The sequence below is a fragment of the Lepidochelys kempii genome, chromosome 10 (assembly GCF_965140265.1).
Source record: "Lepidochelys kempii isolate rLepKem1 chromosome 10, rLepKem1.hap2, whole genome shotgun sequence".
Classification (NCBI taxonomy): Eukaryota; Metazoa; Chordata; order Testudines; family Cheloniidae; genus Lepidochelys; species Lepidochelys kempii.
In genome coordinates this window covers 65,585,560-65,595,934 of record NC_133265.1, presented here as the reverse complement: position 1 = coordinate 65,595,934, position 10,375 = coordinate 65,585,560, and the positions used below count along the sequence as shown (strand labels likewise).

Here is a 10,375-nt window from a genome sequence, read left to right as displayed (position 1 = left end):
CTAGGGGGCCTTAGTAACGGTACACAGCGGCCAGAGCTGCTGCCGCCGCTGCCGCCGTTCGCTGCTGGGGCAGGGGCAGGTACTGAGGGTGCGCGGCACCGTGCGGGGTTCCTGAGGGTAAGGGCAGGGAAAAGGAGAGGCCCCCTCCCTTAATCTTCTGCCTCTCTCTGCCCCACGCGGACTGGGATTTGGGGTTTGATACAAGCCGTGGTTTGAATTGAAGGGGAGGGGCAGCTATCGCAGGAGTCGGGTTCGTCCCTTCCCCATTTCTGGGCATCCCGAGTAGGACAGTCGTGCACCCCGTCTCAGAAGTGGTCCTGGATCCACGCAAAGGAGGGGACAAGGGGGTCTTGTTTTGTTCACAGAATGGCTTGTCTCCAGGGGGATATTTCCCCCATTGTGTGTGTCATGGTTAACGAGGAAGGAAAAGTTGTTGAAACAGGCACTCAAGAGTACTGATGCGAAGCATGAAAATAGGAAAATAACCAAAAAATTTTAGGTTTTATTACAAAAATAGTGTAGTGCTGCTGAAAGCTTAGTGTGTTTCTGCGTTAGCCCCAAAATAACGTATTAAACTGGTAAAATAAATATTTATCATATATACTTGTTTGGTGTCAGGGATAGGGGTCGAGGATAAACAACAAGATAAACAATTATTATTTGTTAATGTACTTTAGTACGTTTAATAATGCTTCAGGCTTTTGCCATTCTTGTTGTACATTGGTCACTCATAGTTGCAATTTGAACATACAGACTTATATCCAGAAGTTTTCAGTATTTCAAATGAAATATGAAATGTACCTGATTTGTCATGACATTTACATTTTTTCACAAATTTCTACCAAATTTGGATTCCCTCAAGAAAAAAATGCTTCTTTTAGATTTGGAAACAAATTGTCCTCTGCAGTTTTGCATGACTGAGAGATTATGCTTTAAGATTTAGTAACATAAATAATGCCATATTACTAAAATGAATTTCCAAATGATTTAATGAATATTTAGTCACTTATTGGTCTTTGTACTCAAACGATTACTATTCAGTGTTCAGCAGTTGTGTCTTTAGATCAAAATGATTCGGCCTAAAAATGAATTTGGAATGCAGCGTATTTTCCTGAGTCAGTGAAACACAATAAAGGAGCAGTCTGTGGTATATTATTCATAGTGGTATTGTAGACAATATTCTTTGGCAAAATGCTGACATTATAGACCGATATTATGCCAAATTTTGATCTCAGTTACAGTACACTGATGAAATTCCATTGACTTCAATGAGAGTGCATGGATATAACTGAGAGCAATATTTAACCAGATCTTATTGTTGCTTTTGGCTTGACATGTTTTCTTGTTGGCAATGTGTAATATACTGCAGAGAAAAAAAAAGTCGCTACGTTTCACAGGAGTTCGATTATTTCACTGTCACTCTATGGCAGTCACAATAGGTTTGTAAAGTGATATACACTACAGTATCAAAGCTTCTTTTTTCAAGAACTAACTTTTCACCTTTTGTGACACTGTAAGTGGAAAAAGCTTTCGTTTATATGACCAGGACAGCAGCTTATTCTATAATAGTCCCACGATTCTTATTGCTAAAATGTTGTCACAACAGAGTTTACTAAATGGTACCATCTGCTATTTTATTCAAATAATATCTTCATGTGTTTGATATTAAGAAGCACTTTATTGGGAGTTGCCAGAGTTCAGCACTTCTTAAGTGGGAGACCAAAAGTACTTAAAAATGACCCTACTGGGTCAGACCAAAGGTCCGCCTAGCCCAGTATCCTGTCTTCTGACAGTGGCCAGTACCAGGTGTCCCAGAAGGAATGAACTGAACAGGTAATCATCAAGTGATCCATCCCCTTTGGCTCATTCCCAGCTTCTGGCAAACGGAGGCTCGGGACACCATTCCAGCCCACCCTGGCTAATAGCCATTGATGGACCTATCCTCCATGAATTTATCTAGTCCTTTTCAAGACCCTGTTATGGTCTTGGCCTTCACAACATCGTCTGGCAAGGAGTTCCACAGTATTTGAAACCTATTAATTCCTTTGCATTCTGCTTTATACAATGATTTGAAACATTAAAATATTGACATTGTAAGGAGATCTGTAGAACCTGGGACAGCTGATAGTCCCACAGAGGTGTAATTTGGGGGTGCACAAGGCAAATCAGACTCCTGAAAGGGGTACATTTGTCTGGAAAGATTGAGAGCCACTGCGCTATTTAACCCTAGAGGATGTCCAATGAAGTTGTCTGGGCAACCACATAGACTTCAGGCTTGCTGTGACTTTAGACCGCACATTGTCTCCTGGTCTCCAGCCTCTGATCCCAGCCTGACTCCAAGCTGAGTATGCTCTCTGATTTCAGCCTGACTCTTGCCTGGTAGTACTTCTGATCTCCAGTCTCTGACTCCAGCCTGATGCTGACCCTGATTCCTGCCTCCTAATTCCAGCCTGGTACTACCTCTGGTCTCTGACCCCGGCCTGACTTTGACCCTGACTCTTGCTTATTGAACCTGGCTCTAGCAATTGCTCATGGACTATTGTCCCTGACATGTGGATTCCAGCCCAGCTGTGACCACTAGGCAAGACTGCCTATGTCCTGGTCCCTTGCAGTTTACCCAGACCCACTTCCAACCCTTTTGTGGGAGCTCCTTCACAGGGATATGGAAGGGTAGGTCTACCAACAGCCTCTGGACCCCATGGGATACCAGATCTTCAGGAGCAGGTCGCACATTTCCAAATCAAGAACCATCTGCTGCAGTCGTAAGTGGTGCAGCTCCTAGCAGAAAATCAGAAATTCTGTGAGCAGTTTGCATGATCCCAGGAAGGGAATTCTGTGCTTCGGGCATGGGTTGGGCCACTGCCCTCTGAACAGGTCCCCACGGTACCACTACCCAAATATTTTGATGGGAACCACCAGAAGTTCTAGTGTTCCTGAACCAACTTTGTCTCCATTTCCTGCGCTGCCCTTGAATGTATCCCACAGACCAAGCCAGGGTGGGAAATAGTGATCAGTTTGCTTGCTGGAGAAGTGTTGGATTGGACCTCCCTGCTGCTGGAGTGAAACAGCCTAGTGTTAACAGATTGGAATGCCTTCCTGAAAGCATTTTCTGCAAATTTTGATGACCCTCACCATACTTCCTCAGTGGAAGCAGCACTACAAAGGCTCCACCAAGGTCCAGCTGCCTCATATGCTGCCTAGTTCCAGTGACTCACTGCTGGCAGTGAGTGGAACAAGGCAGCCCAACTACACCATTTTCAGTGTGGACTTAGTGAGGAAGTAAAGGATGACCTAGCCCACATTGAGACCCCGACCCACTTTGAAGCACTCATTGACCTCTCTCTCCACATTGACAACCAGCTGCATGAGCGAAAGGAGGAGAAGAGGGCACACTGAAACCCCAGGGCCCAGCTAGGAACTAATGCAGTTTGATGTGGGCCACTGACACTTGACCCTGAAAGAAAATGAATGGCAATGGCACAATAATCTATGTTTTTATTGCAGAGCATCAGGACTAGCACTTAATTTGTGCCAGGGCTTGCCAGGGCTGAGTCCTGGCACTTCTAGGCTTGGCAGTTCATTAGCCCCAGCACCTCTGGGCTTGCTACATCAGTTTTGAATGTAAAAAATTGCTTGAGCCCCAGCACCTATTTGTTGAGCCCCAGCACCTTTTTCATTACAAATTAAGCATTAACCAGGACATGTCTTTGCCTTGACCCTTGAACCAAAGATGGCTCAGGGGGGCATTATTCTTCTCTCTGTTTGATTTCGCCATCACTTATCTCCAACCAGGAATGGGAAAGCTGACACCTTATCCCGAAAGGGGGAGGAGGGCAAGGAACCTAACCAACAACCACCCTGTCTCTTAAAGCCTCACAGCTTCCTTAGTGCCACAATATGCCGAGACCTCCTTGATCTAATCCATTCTGCTTTGTGGAGCAATCCATTATTCCAGGAAATAACAGGACATCCTGATCAAATGAGGTCCAGAACCAAAATGCTATGTGCCACACAGGATGGCATCACCTACCTTCATGGGTGCATATATGTTCCAACAAGGTGCCCCTGTCTAGAAGTGCTCCATCTCTGCCATGACACCACTTTGGCCACCTTAAGTTGTTCCGCACAGCTTCTCCTTTGTTCTAGTGGCCTTCTTATGCAATCTGAAGTCCGGGATGACATTGACTCTTGTGACCAGAGGGTGTGCACCAAGACACCCTGTACTATGCCCCTTGATGTCCTAGTACCCCTGGAGATCCTGCCTAGAGCCTGGGCCTCAATCATCCTTGATATCAGAACTCCTTGCCTCTGATGGCCACACCATGGTTTTGACTGTTGTAGACCAACTGACCAAAATGGTGCACTTCATCCCTGCCTGCCCTCTGCTGAAACACCTAAAACACCTAAAAATGAGCTCCTAGTGGTTCATGTACTCTGTGTTCATGGACTTCCAGGCTGTATCACCTGTATCACCTCAGTCTGGGGTCCACAGTTTGTCTCACTTTTGTGGCATGAAGTGCTCCAGCTAATGGATGTTTGTGCTTTTACCTCCTCCACATACTACCCCAGATAGATGGGCAGATGGAGAGCATGAATCAAGTGTCAGAGCAATACCTAAAGTGTTTTGTCAGCTACCATCAAGACAACTGACTCTCCCTCCTTCCTTATGCTAAGTTCTCATACAACATCACCAACCTCACCTCCATGGGGCAGAGTCCCTTCTTTGCCAATTAGGGTTTCCACCCTTGCTTCCAACCAGCCTTGCCAGAGGCCTCCCTGGACCCAGCAGCTGGTGACTGGATCTCGCAAATTCACTGTATCCAGGAGGAGCTTAAGGACCATCTCAAAGATGCAAAAAGGGACTACAAATCCTTTCTAGACCACCAGTTTCTTGAACTCTTCCAGATTTTTCAGTAAATCAATCCTGTCACCTTCAAATTACAGCTCCATTGATCTCTTAAGGTACATACCATTTCCTATGTATCCCACCTGAAGCCTTACAAAGAGTACTGCTTTCCCGATTGGTCCCAACAGCTGCCCCTGCCAATCAAGGTCCATGGGCACGAGGAATATATAGGCCACTCTATCCTCAAGTCTAAACTGCAGAGGGCGAGACTGTGCTACCTAACTGATTGGGAGGGCAATGGGCCCAGTGAATGCTCCTGGGAGCCCGCTGCCTATGTCCATGCCCCTGACCTGGTAAAAAGGCTTCATCAAAACCAGCTGGATTAACCAGGTCCAGCACTCACCCAGAAGAAGGGGCCCTGAAGTGGAGGATGATGTAAGGATTCAGGGATCATTAGAACTTGGTCTGCAGAGCCCATCGACAGCTGATGCTCCTACAGTGCCACCAAGAGGCATGCAGAGCCACAGCCAAGGAGCACTGTGGGGAGTAGGTGTAAGCATGCCAGCTTGGAGTGAAAGCAACAGGCAGTTCACCTGGCTATGACTCTTAAAGCCATGTCAAGAGGCATTGCGATTGTGTGTGGGTATCAAAGAGATGTTAATTAGGCTGATAAACATAAGCCCATTCGCTTGTATTGATAAAAATCAAGAGTAGATGCTAAATGTGTTTGTCTGTGGTTATCTATATCCTGTTGAAAGTTTACCAATGTAGCCAAATTAGCTTGTAGAGGCTAAATCCTTTTCATATCCTGTAATTCTATATTGCCTTTACATTATATATGCAACTATACTCAATTGTTAGTAGATGAAAAACCTGTATTTAACTTTGAGATGAAGCTTACTAAAATAGCCTGTGTCAATAACATTACCATCTAAAGCTTGTTGAATTGCATTGAAAAAACACTTGTAAACCACCTTAGTAGTTTTGAATGGCTGCAGCAATTGAGTGGCCCATCAACGGAAGCATGGGTCATACTGAGGACCACAAGCTTTCTGTATTGCTTCATTCTTCATCAAAGGAAGATCCCACGTAGGGATGACGATGGTCAGCTTTCTAGCCTGTTTCAGCTATAAAAAGAGAAGCATTGGGCAAGATCTGGTAGCTCTGGTCTTTCTAGATGCTATTCAGGGTGCTATTCCAAATGCAAGATAGGACTCCCCAAATCTATTCTGCCTAAACCCTGACAAACTTACGAAAGGAGTCTGACACTAAAACAGACTTATCAGACATTACACCTATGCTGAACAACTGGACTCAATATATTCTGATCTACAGGCTCTGAAATCAATTGTAAAATATATGATTCACTTTAACCATTTAATAGCTGTCTTCTTTTCATTTTTTCTTAATAAAACTTCAGTTAGTTTACTAAATATTGACTGTAGCATGGTATTTTGGTGAGATCCTGAAGTGTTTATATTGACCTGGGGATAGTGGCTGGTCCTTTGGGATTGGAAGAACCCTGTGTGTGGTATTTTGATTTTAATAATCATTATATCATAAAAGTCCAGTTAACTAAGAAAGAAGCCAGGGGCTGGAATGCTTACGGGCTTCTTGTTTCGACTTATTGCTTACCAATGTGGTGATACTAGCTTTGTGAAATCTAATTATAGAATAAACCACCAGTTTTGGGAGGTGTCTGCCCTATTTCTTGCAGTCTGTCCCGAATCTGGCATTGTCAGTGGTGACCCATACCAGGCCCCTATTTTCAGTGACATAACTTTTCTAAAAGATTTCTCAGACTAGTTTTCTGCCCAGACTTTTTTAAAATTATGATTGAGTTTTTAATTGCCCTAAACTCAGGAAATGTCAATGGGTTGATTTATATGGGACTACTTGCTAATCTGAAAACGTGATACTTCTCCTCACTTCTAAGCAAAAATTGAATTGTTAAGAACAATACAGATTATCATACTAAGAGACTTTCCTACTTTTACAAAGTATATTACAGTATATATATTAATATACTAAAAAGTGTTGTTTATAAATATTTCACACTAGTCAAAATACATGAAAGACTACATTTTTGTGATGCTGTGTCCTTTCTTGTCTTCACACTTGTTCTCATGTTTATTAATTATCAAAATTTGGTAACACTCTCATTTATTAGTGCTAACTAATGAGCATATACTGTATACATCATGGTGTTTGCTTTGTTTACTAAGAATAGTACCTTAAATTCTATCTTAATTTTATAAGGTATTTTTATAAGAGTAATTCATATTTGTATGTTGATAGAAAATGCAAGGGCCTCCTGGTACTTTTGAAGAATTCTTACAGTCTCAGAAATTGGTAAGTAGAAATGCTTATTATTTTAACTACTCGTGTGTGTGTTTGTGTGGTGGAGTAAACATGCAAGAACAAGGCCTTGAGGAAAAGCCATATGAATATAAATATTGAAAACCAAGTTTGAACGTGGGCAGTGAAAACTAAGTGCTTTGTAGAAATGGCAAACTTTCCAGAGAACAGCACTTCTGTTGTTAACCTGCATTTTTTTCATAGATAGGCCGTGGAGGAAGTTTTGTGTCTGTTGTAGCAGTAATTCCTGTTTTATTGTGGGGGGCATGCTTGAGAGAGCACTGACTCATGCCTTGTTTAAAATAGATGACAAGGCCACAATTTTATTACCATAACAACAAGGCAAGGCTGTAAACCCAAAGACAAAAAGTTCTGGTAACTGTGAAAGGGGGAATGATCAGTTTTGCTTATTCTAGCCATTCTACCTTGTCTTGCATTGATAAGCTTATAGGGGAGATTTTCCTGATCTCCCTGTAAATTCTACAAACTGTATACCACCAAATCATTCCATATTAAGACTGATTACTAGTGATGCTTCAGCCAATCATCCATTCTTGTTTGGAGAGAGAGAACACTGCAATGGACTGATATCTATTCGTTACAGGGGATGATTAGTTTGATATCTGGGTGAAACCTTGTATGGGTTGAGTTAAAACCTCATTTGAGATTGACAGGTGTGAATTCACCCTTCAGTTAACATAACTGTAAGGATAGGCCCCCAGCGAAGAGAAAATAAGTATGTGAACCCACCCAGGAGCTTTTGTTGAGTATTATTTTGGGGTGGGTTGATGGGAGACATAAACCAGGGAAAGACTGAGGGAGAGGCAGCCTGAAGGAGATAATGAAAGCACAGTGGGATTTCTGGGGCAAGGTTTTTGGGTTGGGGTGTAGCGTGAAAAGAGTGCTCTTTGTACTGTGAGCAAAGAAAGCTGTTTCCTGCTATTTGATTGCTTCTGCATTCAGAGACACAGAACTTCATACATTCTTTGTAAATATACAAAACTGCATGAAAGAAATACCTATCACCCCCTTCTCCTCCTAACTGCAACAACATACTGGACCCCACATTTTTGGCTAACAGCTCAGGTCAAAAGGAGCAACACTATTAACAGATTAGAACAGGGATCGGCAACCATTGGCATGTGGCCCACCAGGGAATTCTGCTGGTGGGCCGGGCCAGTTTGTTTACCTGCTGCATCCACGGGTTCAGCCGATCACAGCTCCAACTGGCCGCGGTTCACCATTCCAGGCCAATGGGGCCTGTGGGAATTGGTGTAGGCTGAGGGAATGGCGAACCACAGCCAGTTGGAGCTGCGATCGGCTGATCCTGTGGACGCTGCAGGTAATCAAACCGTCCTGGTCCGCCAGCAGAGTTCCCTGATGGGCCGCGTGCCAAAGATTGCCGATCTCTGGATTAGAACATGTCTACTGTTTACTCTGGGGTTGAACACTGTCCAATCTGGTATAGTCGTCATCAATTTATTATGATTGTACACTTTAGCATTTAATCCCTGTTCCAGCAAAGTACTTAATCCCATGGGTAATTTTAAATACTTCAATGGGATTAAATACTTGCCTTAAATTAAGCACTAGTTTTAAATGCTTTTCTGGATTGAGTACCTTAATCCGTGCTTCTGCTTCCAAGGGCATGCACCACAGATAGAAGACATTACTATACTTTCAGAGAACATAAATTACAAAGGACTTTATTTGTGTCCTTAGAACCATGATAACTCTTCCATGCATGATGTCTCCTTTTCAAACTAAAAAGTCCTAGTCTTGTTAATTAGTCCTTGTATAAAGCCCTTCTCCCAACGTGAATTTGTTCTGCCCTTCTCCGGCCCATTCCTTTTTTTTGCTGACTGATGTAACCAAATGTGAGTGCACTATTCAACATAAGAAGAAATTAGAGTCCTTTAAACAATGATGTCAAAATTAGAGGTCATTAAAATGAATAGGAAAAGTGTGTTTGTACTGGAACTGTAATGCATTTTAAAAATATAAATGTCACATATGATTGAGTCTTAATTTTATTTTAACATTTTTGATTATGCTTATGAGTAATTATTTTTAACATGTAATTATTGCAGGATGATTGGCCAAGATTTCCCTTTCTAGATGAAGATCGTCCTTTGGTGGACAAATTAAGAAATAACTATTCATTTGATGCTATTTCTAAGTTTCTGTATGAAAATGCTCCAGTACAAATCAGCCTTGTCTCAGATTTGGAGAAGAGACTAAATGAGTGCACAACTGAATTGAAGGAACACGCTGAAAAAATATTTTCTTTTCAACAAAGACCAACAGAGGAAGATGACCATCGTGTTTCACTAGAGCAAAGTAATGGGCAATTATTTTAGTTATTACTACTGGGAATGACGGTTGAAAGGTGAATGAAGTAATTTAATTCATTTCCCAATGTTTAAATTCTGGCATAGCCCTTGTGATTAAGTTTCAGTTTTTGGAAATAGATGTGAGAGCATGCTGTCTAGTATGGGGGAGGTGGGGGAGGAAGGCAGTGTGTATATATAGACAGAGAATTGGATAAACATCCAGTGAAATAAAGTAGAATGAAACTTGAACAGTAGAAAATGATCATGCAGTGTTCAATAGGGCTAGATTGTATCTTCATGTATAGCCTTGAGTAAGGGATGGTGCATAAGGTGTAGCCTCAGGAGTAGTTCTGGGAAACATATGCATAAGATGTATCACTGTAGGAGTAGTCCAGGGAGTCCCTGTGCCTCAAAGAGGCATAATTCCTTTCTTGTTTCCTATACTTACAACAAATTACAATAACCCTACACTAGTTCAGCTACATTGTCTGATGCACTGGGAATGTGGAGCCAAGGCTCTGCCAATTAACTGTTTTCCCGGTCCACCTGCTTCAGGGGGAAGGGAGTAAATGGATACTTACAATTCACCTACACAAAATATATATGCATTCCTTTGGTGCAATCAGTGAGGCTCAGATAAGTGAACACAAAAAATACCCTCTGGCTGAAAGTGTTGTCTTTAGTCACCACAGTTGATTAGAACCTGAACTTTACATCTCATCTTAAAGACACTTCCAGCAATGCATTGTCAGTCCATGCTGGGCCTCTGGTTCAATAGTGGGTTAGAAAGGGGAGGGCCACTTCTTGAATCATCAGCACCTGTAGCACATTGGTTTTC

The 10,375-nt window shown here is 42.5% G+C and overlaps 1 protein-coding gene across 4 annotated transcripts in view; it reads left to right on the top strand.

Annotated features, from left to right (window-relative positions):
- Positions 1–30: 30 nt before the first annotated feature.
- The window catches only part of FAM227B (family with sequence similarity 227 member B), a 211,676-nt gene continuing 201,331 nt past the window's right edge, over positions 31–10,375 (top strand). For 3 of the 4 annotated variants that reach the window (XM_073303962.1, XM_073303960.1, XM_073303963.1), the window contains exons 1-3: positions 31–79; positions 7,145–7,198; positions 9,295–9,544. In XM_073303962.1, the coding sequence (XP_073160063.1) occupies positions 7,148–7,198; positions 9,295–9,544 (301 nt within the window). In that variant the 5' untranslated portion in view covers positions 31–79; positions 7,145–7,147. Of the gene's footprint in view, positions 118–7,144; positions 7,199–9,294; positions 9,545–10,375 lie in introns of all 4 variants that reach the window. The other variant, XM_073303961.1, reaches the window with a different exon arrangement.